The sequence below is a fragment of the Heteronotia binoei genome, chromosome 2 (genome assembly GCF_032191835.1).
Source record: "Heteronotia binoei isolate CCM8104 ecotype False Entrance Well chromosome 2, APGP_CSIRO_Hbin_v1, whole genome shotgun sequence".
Lineage (NCBI taxonomy): Eukaryota > Metazoa > Chordata > Lepidosauria > Squamata > Gekkonidae > Heteronotia > Heteronotia binoei.
Window position 1 is genome coordinate 3,870,554 of NC_083224.1, and position 23,026 is coordinate 3,893,579.

The 23,026-nt window shown below is 48.4% G+C and overlaps 1 protein-coding gene across 1 annotated transcript in view; it reads left to right on the forward strand.

Moving 5' to 3' along the window:
* Positions 1-2,200: 2,200 nt before the first annotated feature.
* The window catches only part of LOC132590281 (zinc finger protein OZF-like), a gene marked incomplete at its 5' end in the record, with an annotated part of 32,582 nt that continues 11,756 nt past the window's right edge, over positions 2,201-23,026 (forward strand). The window contains 2 exons of the mRNA XM_060263303.1: positions 2,201-3,318; positions 3,403-3,583. Coding sequence (XP_060119286.1) covers positions 2,201-3,318; positions 3,403-3,583 — 1,299 coding nt within the window. The remainder of the gene's footprint in view (positions 3,319-3,402; positions 3,584-23,026) is intronic.

Genomic DNA, 23,026 nt, shown 5'->3' on the forward strand with positions numbered 1-23,026 from the left:
AAGCCAGAAGTATAAGCGAGACTTTGGTGGAGAAAGACAGTCGCCCTGCATCCAAAGAAAAGCTGGGGAGTTTCTCAAGAGGATCTCAAGAGCAAATTTCCTCCCCAAATGAGCTGTCTGACAGTAAGTATCATTCAGTTAGCCCAATAAAGAGGCAAGGCATAGCCATGGGGGAGTTTGGATTGACTTCGGAGCAAGATTTTGTTATTTATTTTATTTTTATTTCTTGCACTTGTATTCCGCCCTCCCCAAACGGGCTCAGGGCGGCTAACAACGGTCACAATTTGATGACAGATTCACATTATAACAATAACTCGTGGGCATTCGATGAAATTGCTGAGTAGCCAGGTTAAAACGGATAAAAGGAAGTACTTCTTCACCCAAAGGGTGATTAACATGTGGAATTCACTGCCACAGGAGGTGGTGGTGGCCACAAGCATAGCCACCTTCAAGAGGGGTTTAGATAAAAATATGGAGCTGAGGTCCATCAGTGGCTATTAGTCACAGTGTGTGTGTATGTATAAAATTTTTTGCCACTGTGTGACACAGAGTGTTGGACTGGATGGGCCATTGGCCTGATCCAACATGGCTTCTCTTAAGTTCTTATGTTCTTAATAAAACATTATTAAAATATTAAAACAGTTTGAATACAGTTCACATAGCGCGCTCTGTCTGTTTTGAATTAATTTGTGATCCCATTGTGGGGTAGATAGTACACACCCCATAGATGTTAAAAGTGCCTCCACTTAGTTATTAAAAACCTGCCTGAACAGGTATGTCTTACAGGCCCTGCGGAATTGTGATAAATCCCGCAGGGCCCTGGTCTCCTCAGGGAGGGCCTTCCAGAGGGCAGGTGTAGCCACGGAAAAGGCTCTTGCGGTCAAACGGGCCTCTTTTAGCGCGGGGATCTTTAAAAGATTTAACGAGCTTGATCGTAGTGCTCTCTGGGGCTCCTGTGAGGAAAGGCGGTCCAGAAAGTAGACAGGTCCCAAGCCATATAGGGCTTTAAAGGTCAAAGCCAGCACTTTGAACCGGGCTCAGAACACTACAGACAAGCTATGCAGCGTCTCCAGTGCAGGTTGGGACAATAATACAGCCCGCTGCAGGGGGAGGAGTTCTTCTGGGGATGTCAAGAAGAAGAAAATATTGGATTTATATCTCGCCCTATACTCTGAATCTAAAGAGTCTCAGAGCGGTCACAATCTCCTTTACCTTCCCCCCCGCACCACAACAGACACCCTGTGAGGTGGGTGGGGCTGAGAGAGCTCTCCTCAGAAGCTGCCTTTTCAAGGACAGCTCTGCGAGAGCTATGGCTAATCCAATACCATTCCAGCAGCTACAAGTGGAAGAGTGGGGAATCAAACCCCGTTCTCCCAGATAAGAGTCTGCACACTTCACCACTACACCAAACTGGCTCTGGAAGAGGCAAGGAATAGCCATGGGAAATTTTGGATTGAGTTCAGAGCAACATTTGGTTGGTAGAATCAGACAGCCCACTGCAGGGACAGGAGGCCTTCTGGGGACTGGGACTTGTAGGGTCAGGAGCTTCCTCTGAGCAAGAGCTCAGGTGTGGCTCTCATAGGGATGAGGTATCCTGAAAGACTAGATATCTCGGGGAGGGTGGAAGAGAGGTTAAGATCAGGCAAGCCAAAGGAGGCCGAAGGGCCCTCAGTCCTTTCCTCCTGCAGTCACATCGATGCCTTTAGAACTTACCTGCCCTCCAGGTGTTAATGGGATCTCTCTTCTTATTCCAGCCCAGGACGATCAGAGCAATGAGGAGGGTGAGGAACTGGATCAGCAGTTGCCAGATCGAGTTAAAAATGTGGACTTGAAAGAAAGCATCAGGAATCCAGAAAGACCTAAGAGAAAGAAAGGCAGCCATACAGCTGAGAAGAGAGATGGAAGACGACATAATGCATGTTTTCCAAAGCAGAGGATAATGAGGGCAAGTACATCCGTTCAGTGTGTAAAGCACTTCAAAATCAGATCACAGCTCCCTCTGCACCAAAGACAACGAAGAGGGGAGAAACCATTTGAATGCACAGAGTGTGGACGGAGATTCAGTGAGACAGGGAATCTTCACAAGCATCAGAGAATCCACAAAGGAGACAGACCTTTGGACTGTTTAGAGAGTGAAAAGAGATTCAGTCAGAGTGGCCATCTTCAAAGTCAGCAGAGAACCCACACAGGGGAGAGACCTTTTGAATGCTCAGAATGTGGAAAGAGGTTCAGTGAGAGACGGAAACTTCAGATGCATCAGAGAACCCACACAGGGGAGAGACCTTTTGAATGCTCAGAGTGTGGAAAGAGATTCAATGACAGTAGCAGTCTTCACAGGCATCAGAGAACCCACACAGGGGAGAAACCTTTTGAATGCTCAGAGTGTGGAAAGAGATTCACTGAAAGTAGCAGTCTTCAAAGTCATCAGAGAACCCACACAGGGGAGAAACCTTTTGAATGCTCAGAGTGTGGAAGGAGATTCAGTCGGAGTGACTCTCTTCAAAGTCATCAGAGAGCCCACACAGGGGAGAAACCTTTTGAATGCTCAGAGTGTGGAAAGAGATTCAGTCAGAGTGGCCATCTTCACAGGCATCAGAGAACCCACACAGTGGAGAAACCTTTTGAATGCTCAGAGTGTGGAAAGAGATTCAGTCAGAGTGGCCATCTTCACAGGCATCAGAGAACCCACACAGGGGAGAGACCTTTTGAATGCTCAGAGTGTGGAAAGAGATTCAGTCAGAGTGGCCATCTTCAAAGTCATCAGACAACCCACACAGGAGAGAGACCTTTTGAATGCTCAGAGTGTGGAAAGAGATTCACTGACAGTAGCAGTCTTCACAGGCATCAGAGAACCCACACAGGGGAGAGACCTTTTGAATGCACAGAGTGTGGAAAGAGATTCACTGACAGTAGCAATCTTCAAAGTCATCAGAGAACCCACACAGGGGAGAAACCTTTTGAATTCTCAGAGTGTGGAAAGAGATTCACTGTCAGTAGCCATCTTCACAGGCATCAGAGAACCCACATAGGGGAGAAACCTTTTGAATGCTCAGAGTGTGGAAAGAGATTCAGTCACAGTGGCCATCTTCAAAGTCATCAGAAAACCCACACAGGGGAGAGACCTTTTGAATGCTCAGAGTGTGGAAAGAGATTCAGTCGCAGTGGCACTCTTAATCGTCATCAGAGAACCCACACAGGGGAGAGACCTTTTGAATGCTCAGAGTGTGGAAAGAGATTCACTGACAGTGGCAGTCTAAAAAGTCATCAGAGAACCCACACAGGGGAGAGACCTTTTGAATGCTCAGAGTGTGCAAAGAGGTTCAGTGAGAGTGGCCATCTTCAAAGGCATCAGAGAACCCACACAGGGGAGAGACCTTTTGAATGCACAGAGTGTGGAAGGAGTTTCACTAACACTAGCAATCTTCAAAGGCATCAGAGAACCCACACAGGAGAGAGATCTTTTGAATGCTCAGAGTGTGGGAAGAGATTCAATCAGAGTGGCAGTCTTCAAAGGCATCAGAGAACCCACACAGGAGAGAGATCTTTTGAATGCTCAGAGTGTGGAAAGAGATTCAGGCACAATGTCAATCTTCAAAGTCATCAGAGAACCCACACAGGGGAGAGACCTTTAGAATGCTCGGAGTGTGGAAAGAGATGCAGGCACAGTGGCCATCTTCAAAGTCATCAGAGAACCCACACGGGAGAGACATTTTGAATGTTCTGAGTGTGGAAAGAAATTCAGTCAGAGTGGCCATCTTCAAAGTCGTTAGAGAACCCACACGGGAGAGACATTTTGAATGCTCAGAGTGTGGAAAGAGATTCAGGCACAGTAGCCATCTTCAAAGCCCTTAGAGATCCCACACAGGGGAGAGACCTTTTGAATGCTCAGAGTGTCGAAAGAGATTCAGTGGGAGTGACATTGAACATATATGAACATATGAACATATGAAGCTGCCTTATACTGAACCAGACCCTTGGTCCATCAAAGTCAGTATTGTCTTCTCAGACTGGCAGCGGCTCTCCAGGGTCTCAAGCTGAGGTTTTTCACACCTATTTGCCTGGACCCTTTTTTGGAGATGCCAGGGATTGAACCTGGGACCTTCTGCTTCCCAAGCAGATGCTCTACCACTGAGCCAGCATCCCTCCCCAAATCATCAGAAAACCCACCCAACGGAGAGATCTTTTCAATGCTCAGAGCGTGGAAGGAGATTTAGTCGGAGTGACACTCTTCAGCGGCACGAAAGAACCCAAAGAATATAAAAATACAAAGTGGCAAAATAGAATTAAAAACTGCTGAAGAGCTGAATAACAAATACGATTGGTTCCAAACACAGCAAATAAAAAGTTTGGTGGAAAATGATATCAAAACTGTAGGAATTAGACAAGAACGAACTGAAATGGAGAATGTCTTGCTTGGAGATAATGAAAAATTAACCTCAAAAGTATATAAATTACTGTTAAAATGGTCTACAGAAGTAGTGAAGTCTCAAATGATTAACTGGGCAGTTAATGTAAATAGAGAAATACAGATGGATACTTGGGAGTATTTATGGAAAAACTATGAAAATTTCAACGTGTCAGAGTATAAAAGAAAATTGTTACAAGATGATGTACAGGTGGTATATGACTCCTAAAAAATTGGCAAAGATGAACAATAAGATGTCAGATAGATGTTGGAAATGTAAAAAACATGAAGGTTCTTTTTACCATATGTGGTGGACTTGTAAAAGAGCAAAACAATATTGGCAGATGATTCAACAAGAAGTTTCTAGGATCTTGGGGTACGAATTCAAGAAAGTGCCAGAGATTTTTCTATTGGGATTACAAATGGAAAAGTTTCCAAAAGAAGATAGAACTATAATATGGTATATGCTCTCAGCTGCTAGGACATTGTATGCGTAGTTGTGGAAGCAAGAAAAAATACCAGAAAAATGGGATTGGATAGTTAAAGTTATGACATGGAGTGAAATGGACAAATTAACAAGAACTTTAAGAGACTATGATTTGGAGGTTTTTAAGATGGAGTGGAAAAAATTTAGAAGATATGCAGAAAAAGAGTGGAAAGTAAAAGGACATTGGACAATTTTTGATAATGATTAAGTCTTAGAAGAAAAAAGAATAATTTTTGGTTTTAGTAGATAAGTGTATCTTTAAATGTTAGCAATTTCTGATAATGATTAAGATTAAGTTTTAGAAGAAGATAGAGTATAAATATTGGTTCTTGATTAGACTGGAGTACCTTTAAATATTATTATTTTGAATTATTTTCATCAGCGGGAGCCAAGTAAAGGGGGGAGGGTAATTAGAAAGTAATATAGAGGATGGTGGTGAAAAATGATTAAGGATGTAGAAATAGAAATTGTTACCTTACGTTACCAATGTTTATAATTAAGATTGGGGGGGGAGGGAAAAGGGTAATGTATGGGGAAGACATTAAGTGATTATTAATATTTTATTAGTATTAGATATAACTGCCATATGTTACCAATAAAATTGTTTTAACCAGAAAGAACCCAAAGAATAGAAACCATTTAATTGCTCAGCTTTTATCTTATTTTATAACTAAAAAAGAGCCACAATCCGTATAAAGAATTGGCACTATATAAAGTATTGTAGAAAGTTTGAATCTACACAGAAATGTTATTGTAACCAGGAAGAAATACTTAAAAATGCTCTAAATATGGAAGAAACTTTAGCCGTGTTTGAAGCCTTCAGATATATCCCACTACCTTATATGATGTTAGAAGGACCCCAGACTCTTTTCTTCCAGGCAGTTGGCAACCCTAGATGGTTTACTAATCTGAGAAAGCGAAGCTGAACTAAGGAATGTTCATAGGTTGTTTAAGAGATTATGATGTGCATCAGGTACGTCAGACTTATACTCCTTATACATAGCTATCTGGTCCTTTGAAATTAATTTTAATAAGTTGATTAATACTGCTATGAAATTATTGTAAATTACTATATTATTGTAAACTATAATTTTTCCCATCTAATTGTGGGGGCTGGGGTGAACAGAAGTATAATTTGTTATTGAAGTTTGTTCCCTCTCAGATGTTTGACCTGCAACACAAATTGTAAGTTGCTTCGGCTCCTGCTGCCAAAGGAGTGGTGTTCTAACCCTCTGTGAAGTATTCCAGCTGGGCCTTGGTGTGTTCTCCCTAAGCATCCTACACCTGCAAAGGATACTTTATCTTTTGGCCTTGATTGGCTGGCAGGGTCTTTAATGCTGCTGGAGGCCTTCCTTTAGGGGGATTAGCCTTTTACCCTCCTGGTCACCTGGGTCTGAGAGTTTTAAATTTTCTGTCTCTGTTATATGACAATGATGCTCATGTATCTTATAGAGTCTCTTTGTTTGCCCCTGCAGCTAAGAAGATAAGAGCAAGAGTGATATCAAATGTAACTTTGATTGCCAGTTTGGTGTAGTGGTTAAGTGCACGGACTGTTATCTGGGAGAACCGGGTTTGATTCCCCACTCCTCCACTTGCAGCTGCTGGAATGGCCTTGGGTTAGCCATAGCTCTGGCAGAGGTTGTCCTTGAAAGGGCAGCTTCTGTCAGAGTTCTCTCAGCCCCACCTTCCTCACAGGGTGTCTGTTGTGGGAGGAGAAGATATAGGAGATTGTATGATGCTCTGAGTCTCTGAGATTCAGAGTGAAGGGTGGGGTATAAATCCAATATCATCCATCAACCACTTCTTGAGGTCGGCCCTTCTGGGGAACTTTTAAGATGTTTTCTGGGACCATTGGTGCCTGTGTTCTGTTTTGTAATGGCCAATGGCTATACAGAATAAATTTCTGACTGACTGAAACTTTGCTATTGGCATTGATATTCTTTTTTCTCTGTCATCAGACAGTGATTTGTTACTCTTTCAACTTGTTCTGAATACACTTTGTGAGGTTTTTTCAAAGCTGAAGTGTGGAACAGTTTTGTTAATCAGTGTGTCTTCCATCCCAGAGCGGAACCGGAGACTGGGGAGGTGGGCCTTTGAAGGAGGGAGGGCTTTAATTCTTGTTAATCCAACAAACCACTCCTTGCCAACTCGAGGCCAGGCGCCCCTGCAACTTTTGACGTGCAGAGCCGGGGTTGGGGGGGAAGAGAAGCTCCAAGTCCACGAAGTATTATACTATTAACTACTTACACATAACTATCTGGTCATCTGAATTGGAACATGGTGTATCAAAAACTGAAATGGAGCCAAAGGGCCATGGCTCAGTGGTGCGGGGCTGTTTCACGCACACTGAAAAATGCACTTTCTATGCACTTTGCAACTGGAGTTTACTGTGCGAAAGGTAGGGTGGCCAGACCGTCCCGGTCACCTGGGAAAGTCCCGGTTCTGGCCCCCAATTCCCGGCTCCCGGGCTGGCTATACCGGGACCATTAGAAGTCCCGGTTTAGCCAGCGGGGAGCTGGCGGGCAGTGCGCGCGGGCGGGGAAGGCGGCGAGTGAGGGAGCCACCGTCCCTGCGCGTGCGCACGGCGGTGTGGTGGGCTCTGCGCATGTGCGGGGCCCGCCACAATGCCGTTCGCACGCGCAGGGACGCTGGCTCCCTCACTCGCTGCCTTCCCCGCCCGCGCGCGGGGCCCGGCGGCCGTGTCGGAGGCCAGGGAGGCGGCGGAGAGGCCGGCGCTGGTTGCTGGAGGCCCGCGCGCATGGCCCGGCGGCGCGCGGGCCTCCAGCGACCAGCGCCGGCCTCCAGCGACCAGCGCCGGCCTCCAGCGACCAGCGCCGGCCTCCAGCGACCAGCGCCGGCCTCCAGCGACCAGCGTCGGCACGGGCCTCCGCCCTCCAGCGACCAGCGCGGCGCGGGCCTCCAGCGACCAGCGGACCAGTGCGGGCCTTCGCTGCGAAGAAGGTAAGCAGGCAGGCAGGGAGGGAGGGGGCCGAAAGCGGGGGGAGGCGGCTGGCGGGAGGGGGCGGCCGGCTTTCCTTCCTTCCCTCCTTCCTTCCCTCCCTCCCTCCTTCCTTCCTTCCTTCCTTCCTTGTTTCCCTCCCTCCCTCCTTCCCTCCCTCCTCCCTTCCTTCCCTCCCTCCTTCCTCCCTCCCTCCTTCCTTCCTTCCTTCCTTCCCTCCTTCCCTCCCTCCCTCCTCCCTTCCTTCCCTCCCTCCTTCCTTCCTCCCTCCCTCCTTCCTTTCTTCCTTCCTTCCCTCCCTCCCTCCTCCCTCCCTCCTTCCTTCCTCCCTCCTTCCTTTCTTCCTTCCTTCCCTCCCTCCCTCCTCCCTTCCTTCCCTCGCTCCCTCCTTCCTTCCCTCCCTCCCTCCTTCCTTCCTTCCTTCCTTCCTTGTTTCCCTCCTTCCTTCCCTCCCTCCTCCCTTCCTTCCCTCCCTCCTTCCTCCCTCCCTCCCTCCTTCCTTCCTTCCCTCCTTCCCTCCCTCCCTCCTCCCTTCCTTCCCTCCCTCCTTCCTCCCTCCCTCCTTCCTTTCTTCCTTCCTTCCTTCCCTCCCTCCCTCCTCCCTCCCTCCTTCCTTCCTCCCTCCTTCCTTTCTTCCTTCCTTCCCTCCTTCCCTCCCTCCCTCCTCCCTTCCTTCCCTCGCTCCCTCCTTCCCTCCCTCCTTCCTTCCTTTCTTCCTTCCCTCCCTCCCTACTCCCTTCCCTCCTTCCTTCCTTCCTTCCTTCCTTCCTTCCTTCCTTCCTTCCTTCCTTCCTTCCTTCCTTCCTTCCTTCCTTCCTCCCTCCCTCCCTCCCTCCCTCCCTCCCTCCCTCCTTCCTTCCTTCCTTCCTTCCTTCCTTCCTTCCGTGGCTCTCAAATATCCAATGTTCATGTCTTGCGGCTCTCAAACATCTGACCTTTATTCGGTGTTGCTCTTTTGTTAAGCAACTCTGGCCACCCCTGGAGTAGACAATACTGACTTTGGTGGACCCAAGCACTGATTCAGTGTAAGGGAGCTTTGTGTTTGTGTCTTCTGGTGCAATTTTGTTCTCAAATCCTGTATTTACTTCATCAGTATATGGGATAAGGCACTTTCTCAACTGTGCTGCATAATGCAGCCTATTTATTTTGTCCTGTTTGCTCTGTTGCTTCTATCTGCGCCACCTTCATCACTTTCGGGGTGTGGATCCCCCAGTGGGGTGGTCTCCGGACTCCCTCCGCCGGCTGTTTCTGATAGCCCTGCGCCCCCTCTTTCATTTGATATGTGTCCCATGCGGGTGCCACCCTCCTGCCGGGAGATGCCGCAAAATGAGCCCCCTTGAGGCTTATGGCGGCAGGGCTCGGGGGAAGCGAGCTAGACTGCTGTTCTTTTGAGGGGTTATAGAGTGCTTCGAGCCCGTCCCTGTGGCATCGGTCCCATGGTTGTGGGACCCAGGGGGCCGGCGCAGCGGCCGGCTGAAGCAGCCTGTCGGTCACTTCCGGGTTCCTGTCCTGCATCTCCACCTGTGTTATTAGTGACAGGCTGCTTCGGCAGGCCGCTGCGCCGGCCCCCTGGGTCCCACAACGATGGGACCGATGGCACAGGGACGGGCACACACATTCCTTCCCCCCTCAAGGTGTCCCTGGCTGGCCTGCAGATATTATGGCCACCCTAGCGAAAGGCCAGAATTCACTTGCGAACGGTCAGTATAGTGGATTGAAGCACTGTTTTTTAAAATGTCTGAAACCGCCTGCAGTACCTGCTTGGCATGTAGAAGTTCCCAGGGTCTTTTATGCCTTTTGATAAATGGGTTTTCCATCATAGGAAATTTTTTCTTCTCTTTTGTTTGGGTTTTTTTTCCTTTTTTAACATTTTTTCTCCAACTAATGCCTGGTATCTGAAGAGGTGGGCAGTGACCCACAAAGCTCACACCCTGCCACCAATTTTGTTAGTCGTTAAGGCTTCTAGTGTCCCATACGTCACAGCCGGGATCCCAATTGAAGTGCCGGCCCAACATAGAAGCATAGAATTGGAAGCGACCTCCAGGGTCCTCTAGTCCAACCCCCTGCACAATGCAGGAAACTCACAAACACCTCCCCCCTAAATTCACAGGATCTCCATTGCTGTCAGATAGCCATCTAGCCTCTGTTCAGAAATCTCCAAGGAAGGAGAGCCCACCACCTCCCAAGGAGGAAGCCTGTTCCACTGAGGAATCACTCTAACAGTCAGGAAGTTCTTCCTAATGTTGAGCCTCTTTTGATTTAATTTCAACTCGTTGGTTCTGGTCCTACCTTCCGGGGCCACAATATAATTCCCCACCATCCTTTGTAGGACAGCCCTTCAAGTACTTGAAGATGGTGCTCCTATCACCTCTCAGCTGCCTCTTCTCCAGGCTAAACATGCCCAACTCCTTCAGCCTTTCCTTATAGGACGTGGTCTCTGGACCCCTCACCATCTTTGTCGCCCTTCTCTGGACCCGTTCCAGCTGGTCTATATCCTTCTTAAAATGTGGTGCCCAAAACTGAGCACAAAACTCCAGATGACGTCTAACCAGAGCAGAGTAAAGCGATACCATCACATCACATGATCTGGACAGTACTGTTGATACAGCCCAAAATTGCATTTGCCTTTTTAGCCACCGCATCACAGCGCATGGCACTCTAGGCAGGCTTCCTGTCTGCTGCCCCCTGGCCCTCGCAATGTGGTGCTGCACTCTGCCGCCCCCCCACCCCCCGCGCAGGAGGCTCGGCTTCCTCCCCCGTTCTCCCCCCTGCCACCACTGCCCACCTTCCCTCGCTCCCTGGCACTCAGTGGAGCTGTGCTCCGTCGCTCCTCCTCAGAGGCGCGCTGAGTCATGCTGGATCCTACCGAGGCTGGACCCTACCAGCTTTGATGCGCCGGCAACCCATCTTATGCTTTGAAGCCCACGCGGGAGAAGGCTTCTCCCCCCTCCTTCCTGGAACCAGAAGTGAGGAGGAGCAAAGCCTTCTCCCACGTGGGCTTCGAAGCGGTAGATGGCATTGAAGCGGGTCGGGCCCAGCCTCGGCGCAGCTTGGCGTGGTTTTGGGGGGGGAGCACAGCTGCATTGCAGCCCTGGGGAGGTAGGGAAGGTGCGGGGGCAAACTAGGCGGCTGTCGTGGGCACCGGGAGAGCTCAATATGGCTCCCCCTCCTTCTGCTGGCCTAGGCAACCGCCTAGTTCGCCTCGTGAGCGAGCCAGCCCTGCCCAATTGGACTCTTGGATGTTAAGAACATAAGAGAAGCCATGTGGGATCAGGCGTCATCAGTGGAAGCAGAACACTAGGAGCCCTATAAGCCACCGGGTATAGATGGAGCTCTCTGTCTGGGGCAGTGATGCTCTGTATTCTTGGTGCTTGGAAGGGCACAGTGGGAGGGCTTCTAATGTCCTGGCCCCACAGATGGTCGTCCTGATGGCGCCTGTTTTTTTCGTCCTTTGAGTGACACAGAGTGTTGGACTGGAGGGGCCGCGGGCCTGATCCAACAGGCCTTCTCTTATGTTCTTATGTGACACAGAGTATAGGACTGGAGGGGCCGCGGGCCTGATCCAACAGGCCTTCTCTTATGTTCTTATGTGACACAGAGTGTAGGACTGGAGGGGCCATTGGCCTGATCCAACAGGGCTTCTCTTATGTTCTTATGTGACACAGAGTGTAGGACTGGAGGGGCCATTGGCCTGATCCAACAGGGCTTCTCTTATGTTCTTATGTGACACAGAGTGTAGGACTGGAGGGGCATTGGCCTGATCTAACAGGGCTTCTCTTATGTTCTTATGTGACACAGAGTGTTGGACTGGATGGGCAATTGGCCTGATCCAACAGGGCTTCTCGTGTTCTTATGTGAATCAAAGTGTTGAACAGGAGGGGCCATTGGCCTGATAAAACATGGCTTCTCTTATGTTCTTATGTGACACAGAGTGTTGGACTGGATGGGCCAGTGGCCTGATCCAACAAGGCTTCTCTTATGTGACACAGAGTGTTGGACTGGATGGGCCATTAGTCTGATCCAACAGGGCTTCTCTTATGTGACACAGAGTGTTGGACTGGAGGGTCCACTGGCCTAATACAACAGCGCTTCTCTTATATTCTTATGTGACAGAGTGTTGGACTGGAGGGGCCACTGGCCTGATCCAACAGGGCGTCTCTTATGTTCTTATGTGATACAGAGTGTTGGACTGGAAGGGCCATTGGCCTGATCTAAAATGGCTTCTCTTATGTTCATTTGTGACACAGAGTGTTGGACTGGATGGGCCATTGGCCTGATCCAACATGGCTTCTCTTATGTTCTTATGTGACACAGTGTTGGACTGGAGGGGCCGCGGGCCTGATCCAACAGGGCTTCTCTTATGTTCTTATGTGACACAGAGTGTTGGACTGGAGGGGCCACTGGCCTGATCCCACAGGGCTTCTCTTAAGTTCTTATGTGACACAGAGTGTTGGACTGGATGGGCCATTGGCCTGATCCAACAGGGCTTCTCTTCTGTTCTTATGTGACACAGAGTGTTGGACTGGAGGGGCCATTGGCCTCATCCAACAGGGCTTCTCTTATGCTCTTATGTGACACAGAGTGTTGGACTGGATGGGCCACTGGCCTGATCCAACAGGGCTTCTCTTATGTTCATATGTGACACAGAGTGTTGGACTGGAGGGGCCACTGGCCTCATCCAACAGGGCTTCTCTTATGTTCTTATGTGACACAGAGTGTTGGACTGGATGGGCCACTGGCCTCATCCAACAGGGCTTCTCTTATGTTCTTATGTGACACAGAGTGTTGGACTGGAGGGGCCACTGGCCTGATCCAACAGGGCTTCTCTTATGTTCTTATATGACACAGAGTTCTGGACTGGATGAGCCACTGGCCTGAATGCTTAGAATCACATCACTCTACAATTCATACAATGTCAGTCATCAATGGCTGGCGTTCCTTGCCTTACTGAGCGGCAAGGAATTACAGCCATTGATGACTGACATTGTTTGAATTGTAGAGTGATGTGATTTGGTGTCTGAGTCCCTACAACACGCTAGCACCTGAGGAAGCATTCGAAAAACAGATATCCGAGCGATGTGCTGTCACACTGGACCTGGGGACTACCTGTGGATTTTTTTGAAAGAGATGTAGAATCCACCCTGATTTCAAGACAAACTGTGTATGCACCTTTAATGAGCTGTTTTGGGATGCTGGAAGCTGAAGGTGCCAGTGAGTCATCATATGTGAAACAAATTTCATGATATCAAGTGCTTAGGAATAGATATAACATTTTGTAACATTTGCAGTGTTTTGTGGTTGTTTTGCTGACAGGTTTTTGGTTTAGTTCTTCATGAACAACTTCCCTTTAATTCAGTACTGGCTCCAGGTGGGGACATTCCTGGAGATTTTGGGGGTGGAGCCAGCGGAGGAGAGAGGCCTCAGTGGGGTGCAGGGTGGCCAGCTGCGTGTTGGGAAAGAGCTGGAGATTTGGGGGTGGAGCCAGCGGAGGAGAGAGGCCTCAGTGGGGTGCAGGGTGGCCAGCTGCGTGTTGGGAAAGAGCTGGAGATTTTTTGGGGTGGAGCCTGGGGAGGAGAGAGGCCTCAGTGGGGTGCAGGGTGGCCAGCTGCGTGTTGGGAAAGAGCTGGAGATTTGGGGGTGGAGCCTGGGGAGGAGAGAGACCTCAGAGGGTTGCAGGGTGGCCAGCTGTGTGTTGGGAAAGAGGTGGAGATTTGGAGGTGGAGCCAGCGGAGGAGGGAGACCTCAGTGGGGTGCAGGGTGGCCAGCTGTGTGTTGGGAAAGAGGTGGCGATTTGGGGGCGGAGCCAGCGGAGGAGGGAGACCTCAGTGGGGTGCAGGGTGGCCAGCTGTGTGTTGGGAAAGAGCTGGAGATTTGGGGGCGGAGCCAGCGGAGGAGGGAGACCTCAGTGGGGTGCAGGGTGGCCAGCTGTGTGTTGGGAAAGAGCTGGAGATTTGGGGGTGGAGCCAGTGCAGGAGGGAGACCTCAGTGGGGTTCAGGGTGGCCAGCTGTGTGTTGGGAAAGAGATGGAGATTTCGAGGCGGAGCCTGGTGAGGGCGGAGTTTGGGGAGGAGAGCTCATCAGGGCACAGGGCTATAGGGCTCGACCGCTGAAGCAGGGAATCTGATCTCTCTAGTCAACTATCAAACAGCAGCAATGCCAGGAGATCCCTCCCCAGGCCCTAACTGGAGGTTGGCAACCCTAGTTGCGGTGCAATGCCATGGAGTCCGTCCATCGCCCCCCCCCCCCCCAAAGTATCCATTGGATCTGTAGCCTGGAGAGGGTGAGCTGAAATTCCAAGAGATCTCCAAGCCCCACCTAGAGGTTTGCAACTCCACCAGCCCACCCTTTCCCGTATGCTCCCTACAAAATGCGCTGGGCGCTCATTGGACTGCATTTGCTTATCCTTAGCACCAGTCAGGCCGGCCCTTCCGTTCCCCTCTGCTCCCCCCCCCCCGGGCCTGTACTCACAGGGGGCCCATGAGGGCACTGCCCCCTGACTTCCGGGCTGGGCCTCCTGACTTCCAGAAGGCCCTCTGGGGCACAGCCTCTCTCTCTCTCTGTCCATGGCTGTGCTGGGGAAGGAGGAGGAGCAGGTGGTGGAGGCAGCTGAATGGAATGGACCAGGAAGGGGAGGAAGGGATCCAGCTGCTGGCTGCTTGCACACTGCAGTCCCGTCTTGACTCCAAAGTTTTAGGATTGGCTGCCTCGACTTGGCCACTTTCAGAACCTCCAGCTTTTGCTCCAACCCCAGAAAGCTTCTGAGAAGCAGTAAGCCCCATTGTGGCTGGGAAAGGGGCTCCCTGACTTTTTAAAAAGCCCCCCCCCCGCCGACTTCTAGAATCCTGACTACACCCCTGGCTCCCCCCCCCCCCCGCCCCGGTGGGGCTTCTCTTGACCACTCTCCGGACAGGCAGGTATTTCGGGTAAAACAATTTTTATTATTTAGCAACATTAATCAATTACTATCCAAAAATAAATATCAGAATATTGCATTACATTTCCCATCTCCCTCTCCCCTTTCTGTGACTTCCCCGGTGCATTCTACTTAAAATATAAAAAAAGTAAACGGTAATATTAACCTTTTAAAAACCTGTTTATAAAAAAGAACTTATAACTATAATAAAATACAAAGAAGAGCAAAATTACTTACTACTACCTTCATTAATAATCCATTTATAGTATTATTATACTTAATTCTTAACATTGCCTATCTTAATTGTAGTCCATTGGTCCCAAACCTTATAAATGAAAAACATTATATATTTCTATAGTTAACTAAAACACTTGATAGCACTTTACTTTAAAAGAAAAAAATTAATCATTATTAAAAATCACCAAGTGTCCTTTTACCTTCCACTGTTTTTCAATATACTTTTGAAATTTCTCCCATTCCTTGTTAAACTTATCTATGTCAAGTTCTTTTAATACTTTAGTAAGCTTGTCCATTTTGCTCCAATGCATAATTTTCTGGTATTTTGTTTTGCTTCCACAACTGCGCATATAATGTCCGTGCAGCTGAAAGCATGTACCAAAGTAATGTTCTATCTTGTTTCGAAAAATTTTCCATTTGTAATCCCAACAAAAAGATTTCTGGTGCCTTCTTTATATTGTAACCCAAAATCTTTGTAATTTCTTGCTGAATCATTTGCCGAAATGGTATAGCCTTTTCACAAGTCCACCAATTTTCTTTGATGTTATTGCATGTCGATATTTTCATAGAGGTCTTTCATAAATATTCCCATTGTTCCATCTGAATGTCTTTATGTTAATTGCCCACTTTATCATTTGAGATTTAATCACTTTATCCTCTGTAGACCATTTCAATAATAATTTATATATCTTCAAAATCATTTTTTCATTATCGTCAAACAGCATTCTTTCCAGTTCAGTTTGATCTTGTCTTATTCCATCATTTCTAATATCTTGTTCAAGCAGACTTTTAATTTGTTGCAATTGAAACCAATTGTATTTATAATCCAATTCTTCCACTGATTTTAATTCCACCTTGCCGCCTTCTATTTTTAGCAATTGTTTGTATGTTATCTGTTTTTCTTCCTGAATATCAGAATATAATTTTATTACTTCTGTCGGCACAATCCAAAGCGGTTTCCTCTCATCACCATATTTCTTGCATTTCAACCAAGTTTTTAACAAATTACTTTTTATATAATGGTGTGAGAAAAAACCACCCATCTTACTTTTTCCATAGCACAAATATGCATGTCAACCAAAACTATTTCCATGGCCTTCTAATGTTAATAATTTTTTATTTAATAACATTATCCATTTCTTTATCCACACCAAACAAACTGCATCATGATATAATTTTAAATCCGGCACTTGAAAACCTCCCCTTTCCTTTGCATCAGTCAGGAACTTCATTTTAATTCTTGGTTTCTTGCCAGCCCATATAAATTCTGAAAGTTTCCTCTGCCATTTGTTAAATTGTTTATCTTCTTTCACTATTGGAATTGTTTGGAATAAGAACCTGGCAGGTATTTCAACATGCCAGGTAGGGTTGCCAATCCCCAGGAGGGTAAGAGAACCAGGGAGAATCAGGGGGAGATAGCAAACCAAACAAATACCGTGATACAATAAGGAAGAAACCATCAAATTCACTTATACAAATTTATCAAAAATTATCATAACTATAGCGATATCAATTTCTGATAAATCTGTATACGTGAATTTGATGCTTTCTTCGTTATTTGTTTGGTTTGCTGCAATCCCCAGGTGGGGGCAGGGGATCCCCCAGTCTGAAGGCCCTCTCCCCGCTTCAGGGTCATCAGAAAGCAAGGGGGAAGGAAAATTATTATTATTAATCGTTCTCCATTATTCCCTATGGAGAACGATTTCCATAGGGTATAATACAGAATTGATCCGCCGGTATCTGGGGCTGAAGGGGGGGGGGGCTTAAGGTTGGGGTACCAAATTTGCAGCATAGTATCCAGTGCCTCTCTCCAAAACACCTTCCAAGTTTCAAAAAGATTGGACCAGGGGGTCCAATTCTATAACACCCCAAAGAAAAGTGCCCATATCCTTATTGTTTCTAATGGAGGGGAGGCATTTAAAAGGTGTGCAGTGGTATCTCTCAATGCAATGGCCAGAACTCCCTTTCGAGTTCAACGGTGCTTGTCACACACTTGTTCCTGGCTCCACCCCCAAAGTCTCCTGGCTCCACCCCCAAAGTCCCCGGATTTTTCTTGCATGGGACTTAGCAACCCTAACCAGGCGCCGAACTTCACCCGCTGAGTTTCTGCCTGCCCTGCTGCAAGGCAGACAAGCGCCCGAGCTCTGCAAGGAAACGGGAGCGGGAGAAGGCCGGGCGGGGCTAAGAGACTGCGGATGGCAAGGAGCCCCGCCCACCTGCAAGGAAGGGAGGAGGGAGGGAGGCCGGTGCCGCTGGGCCAGGCAGGGGCGGGGAGGCCGGAACTCTTAAGGCGCGGAACCCAGGAGCTGGAGAGCGGTTTCCCGGCGAGGCCGGTGCACTGTGGCTGCTGCGCCCGGAAGCCCTGGGGGAACCGAGCCGGCGGACAGGCAGGAAGGAGGGAGGAAGGAAGGAAGAAAGAGGGAGGGAGGGAGGCCGGTGCCGCCGGGCGAGAACTCTTGGAGGAGGCCGGAACTCTTGGGGACGGAACCCAGGGGCCGGGGAGGGTCTCCCGGCGAGGCCGGCGCGCTGTGGCTGCTGCACCCGGAGGCCCTGGGGGAACGGAGCCGGCGGACTGGTGAGTCTTGCAGCCCCCTCCTGCTGCTCTGGCTCCCCGAAGGCAGCCCCGCTCGCTCAATGCACGGAGCCCAGCGAAAGGAGGCGGGAGGGCTTGGCAAGCAGGGCGGGCTCCGGGAGCCTGCAGGGAAGGACCCGCCTCTCCTTCCTGGGAGGGGTTTCAAGAGAGGCTGCGGGGCCCCCTGACAGCAAGGAGGGTCCTGTGCATTGAGGGGAGGGGCTTGTGAGTATCCTGCAATGTGCAGGGATTTGGGCTAGATGACCCTGGAGATCCCTTCCAGCTCTAGGATTCTGTGCTTTAACTGGGCTCTCCTTCCTGGGAGGTGTTTCAACAGAGCCTGGATGGCCCTCTGAAAGCAATGAGGGTCATGTGCATTGTGGGGGAGGGGCTTGTGAGTTCCCTGCATTGTGCAGCGGTTGGACTAGATGACCCTGAAGGTCCCTTCCAGCTCTAGGATTCTATGCTTTAACTGGGCTCTCCTTCCTGGGAGGGGCTTCAAGAGAGGCTGCGGGGCCCCCTGACAGCAAGGAGGGTCCTGTGCATTGAGGGGAGGGGCTTGTGAGTTCCCTGCATTGTGCAGGGGTTGGACTAGATGACCCTAGGATTCTCTGCTTTCAGGGGCTTGGGTGATATTACAATGACTATTTTCATTTGTGTGTGGGGTCATCCTCCTTACTTCATTGTTTGTACTTGCAAGCAGCTTTAGGGCTTCTGCCCCCCTTTTTTTGCGGCAGTATCTGTGGGTACTGAAAACCAGCACCTGTTGGTGGGAGTTCTGCCAAGTCCTGAGAGAGGAATTGGTGGAAAGTATTGAAGTTTTCTATTTCAATAAAGGCACTTCAAACAAGAAGAAGCACTGGTTTTAGGGGCTCCTTTTAGGCATCAAGCACAATTTTGTGTAGTTTGGTGACAGGAAATGCCAGTTATAGAGGGTCACGTTCGAGCTGAGCACACTTCTTCAGATTCATTGAAATGGAGGCTAGCAGTCTGTATCTATAGGAAGAGGGTGAGCAGCGGATTAGCACACAACTCAGTGAAAATGTGTATGAGATGTGAGGACCCAACAGGGATAACAAGTTGAGTTTATATGGTCCCCATATGTTACAGGATGTCTGCCTTGTCACGGGTAAAGGGAGCGGAGTTCAGAGCCTTTCTCACCCGGACGATTGTAGAGACTGCATTTGTTTTTATCTAATTCTGGGGGGAAAGATGGGGAAGCAAATAAATATATAGAAATTGGAGACGGATGTGCAAATGTACCCTTTTTCATAGTGGAATGCTGAGGGTCATTAACTGTTGTCATGGTCTTCAGCCCTGCAAGTGCCCTGAGAGTTTCCTTCTAGTTGAGAGGAGAGCCCTGAGGAGCTGGTTTTCAGCCTCCCCCAAAGATCTCCTCTTTGCTGGAGACCTGACCAGGATCTGACCAAGTGAGCCCCACAGATCAAAGGGGGGACCCCTCCTTGGTGCTTGGAAGAGGTGCTCTTCCTAGTACTTCACATCTATTGAAAGGATAGAAAAAAGGATGAAGGGGTCACTAGTCCCCCTGGCCCTTTTGGGGCCCCAGTTTGCCTTAAAAATTAGCCCCATCAGACAGACTGACCCAGAGTAATGAGAGGCTAAGCTTGTAACATCCTTCAAGAGCCAAGCAGAGACAGTGGACTTTCCCAAAGAACCAAGGAGGCATATCTAAAATAGTCTGGTACATTACATTACATAGCAAAACAAAATAGGAGTCAAGTGGTACCTTTAAGACCAACTTAGTTTTATTCAGAACATTAAGCTTTCATGTGGTCTCTAAGCACACTTCATCAGACGAAGAATCCGGTACAGGGAACAAAGCCACACATAGCTGGTAGTCAGTGGCTCAGAATAGAAACTGGTACAAATTTAAGATCCAATCGCAGTATAGTAAAATTGTCTGGTAGGGAGTGGTTTAGAAGGCAAATTTAAGATTCAATGACAGAATAGTAAAATTAATCCAATCTATAGCTGCATAAGACTGTTTTATTATTTCTGTAGCTGTTTATCTGTTTGTTTATAATCTGATATATGCCAATAAAGGCTTTTAGTTGATAGTAAAATTAACAAATGGAGCAAACCTTTGATCTGAGAAGTATGAGCATACAAAAGCAATAAAACAGTATGTCAAAATGTGAGAATGTCAATGAACATAAGAACATAAGAGAAGCCATGTTAGATCAGGCCAATGGCCCATCCAGTCCAACATTCTGTGTCACACAGCGGCCAACTATATATATATATATACACACACACACACACACACTGTGGCTAGTAGCCACTGATGGACCTCTGCTCCATATTTTTATCTAACCCCCTCTTGAAGGTGGCCATGCTTGTGGCCGCCACCACCTCCTGTGGCAGTGAATTCCACATGTTAATCACCCTTTGGGTGAAGAAGGACTTCCTTTTATCCGTTTTAACCTGTCTGCTCAGCAATTTCATCAAATGCCCACGAGTTCTTGTATTGTGAGAAAGGGAGAAAAGTACTTCTTTCTCTACTTTCTCCATCCCATGCATTATCTTGTAAACCTCTATCATGTCACCCCTCAGTCGACGTTTCTCCAAGCTAAAGAGCCCCAAGCATTTCAACCTTTCTTCATAGGGAAGGTGTTCCAGCCCTTTAATCATTCTAGTTGCCCTTTTCTGAACTTTCTCCAATGCTATAATATACTTTTTGAGGTGCGACTATATGGTATTAAGCCTGGCTCAAAAGGAAGGTATTTATATCTCAGACTATACAATATAGTCATTAACAGACATTCTCACATTTTGACATATTACTGTTTTATTGCTTTTGCATGCTCATACTTCTCAGATCAAAGGTTTGCTCCATCTGTTAATATTACTATTCTGTCATTGAATCTTAAATTAGCATTCTAAACCACTCCCTACCAGACAATTTTACTATACTGTGATTGGATCTTAAATTTGTACCAGTTTGCATTCTGAGCCACTGACTACCAGCTGTGTGTGGCTTTGCTCCCTGTACCGGATTCCTCATCTGATGAAGTGTGCTTAGAGAGCACCCGAAAGCTTACGTTCTGAATACAACTAAGTTGGTCTTAAAGATGCCCCTTGACTCCTATTTTGTTCTACTACTTCAGACCAACATGGCTGACTACTTGGATCTAATTACATAGCAAAACGAAACAAAACCTGATCTACAAACCACAAGAAGCACTTTTCTTCTGATCCACCGGGGCGGTTCTCATTTGCTTTCCTTGTGACATGTAATTCTCTCTGTCTCTCCTTCCCCCTCCCCAGAAAGAAGCCTCTCTTCATAGTCAAGTCACTAAAGGGACATTGACACAGTCAGAGGTGGCCCAAGAGAAGAGGAAGGAGATGGAAGAGCAGGACCCAGAAGGACCTGGAGTTTCGAAGATGGCAAGCAAAGGCCCCCGTCCAACCCTAGCTGGGAGCAACGTTGAATTCTGGGAAAGCCCTGTGCCAGAGAACCTGCCTAAGGACACCGTGACCTCAGACACACATTTCCAACGCTTCACGCAGTTCCGCTACCATGAGGCTGATGGGCCCCGAGAGGTTTGCAACCAGCTCCATCGGCTTTGCAACCACTGGCTGAAGCCAGAGAGGCTCACCAAGAAGCAGGTCTTGGACGTGGTGGTTCTGGAGCGGTTCTTGGCCCTCCTGCCCCAGGAAATGCAGTGCTGGGTCAGAGGATGTGGGCCGGAGGCCAGTTCCCAGGCGGTGGCCTTGGCCGAAGGTTTCCTCCTGAGTCAGGCAGAGGAGAAGAGGCAGCCAGAGCAGCAGGTGAGGGGGTTTCCTCCAGCTACATCCAATTCCATATCTGACCTTATCTAAGGTTTCCCTGAGGGAAATTTGTCCAAGTGTTCATCCTCCAAATGGGAGATTTAAATCCCTCCTTCAGCAGCCTCTTCTAGTAGATAATTTCTGCTCCCTCCAGATAACTGACCAGGTCTGCTGATGGAAGGGTGCAGAGTCTGGGAGTGGGGCAGGGTCCAGTGCCGGGTCTCTTCCATCCTATCTCTTATCCCTTTCAGATGTGGGGACCATCGGTGAAGGCAGAAGCTGCATTCTCTGGGGCTGACGGAGCTTCCTTGGAGGAAGGGCAGAGGGCGCAGGCCCAGGAGGGTGCCCAAGATGCCCTCTCCTCTGGTAAGGACTCTTTGTGCCTGGAGGCGATTGGGGCACCCCGTGAATGTGATTAAGGCATTAAGGCAAGGAAAAGAATGAAATAGGTCTCCACAGAACACACAGCACTCAATATCCACTAACCCTCATTCTTCTCCAACGGGATCAGACCGATTCAGCCTTCTGGGGCAGCAGAGCGCTGGAAACCAGTTCCTAGAGGCCAGTAATCAAGGGGGAAATGTGGCTTCTGTGCCTGTTCTTATAGGGGCATCTGAGGGGCCACTGTGGGAAACAGGATTGTGCAATTGGGATGACAGGGTGTGGCCGGAAGCCCAGGAGATTTGGGGAGGCCTTGTTGTGAAGCTTCGCACGGAGAGTAGCCTAGATCAGGGGTGTCAAACTCCTTCGTTAGGAGGGCTGGAGCTGACAGAAATGGGACTTTGTGAGGGCAGGCCGTGTCTGTCATAAAATATATTGCCAGGTAGTGGAGATATAAACTTTATAACAGACGCAACCAAACACAGTTAAAGATATTATTTTTAAACTTAAAATACAAACTTGCTTAAAACTCTTCCAGTATTTTGTTTGTTGGAAAGGTGGGGGAACAGTGAAATTTGGCAGTGAAATTTTTTAAAATAAAACATCAAGAAAAGGCACAAAGGGTATGACTCTGTGGAAACAATGAAATGGCATTGTAAGCTTCTCCCCCACCCCCAAGTCTACTCAGGTTGGCAATGGCTTTCCAGTAAAATATCCCTGTTTGGCTGTGGGTTCCCACATTAGAGTACTCACTAAATTAGAGCCATTCAACAGATAAGCTGGTTGAAAGCATCAACATTTTGTTTGCAGGGACACATGAGTTTGAGCTGCCTATAGGAACTCTGAAAATGTAACCCTCTCCACTCCATTTAAAACCATTGCAGAGCAAAGAGAAAGCTACAAGGAAAACATGGAACGGACCTTAAAATCCACACCATGTTTTCCTTGCAGCAGCCAGCAAAGAAAGGCAAGAAGAGCTGGGAACTGAGACTCAACCTGGGAGCTTCAAAGGGGGATTCAAAGAGCTTTTGAAGCTCCCAACTGAAGGAGACTCTGCCTCAGAGCTTCAAAGAGCCTGAGAACTGAAAGGGAGGAAGTCTTCGAGGTTCAAAGGGTAAAGCCAAGAGGGGGCAGAAAAGAGCTCCGTGGGCCTGATCAAAACCCTGGGCGGTTCGCTTCTGTCACATGGGCCAAGTGTTTGACACCCCTGCCCTAGATTCTCCAGATTGTCCGGAAATGCTCCAGTGACATCTGGGATTTGGGCTGAATGTGATGGTGAC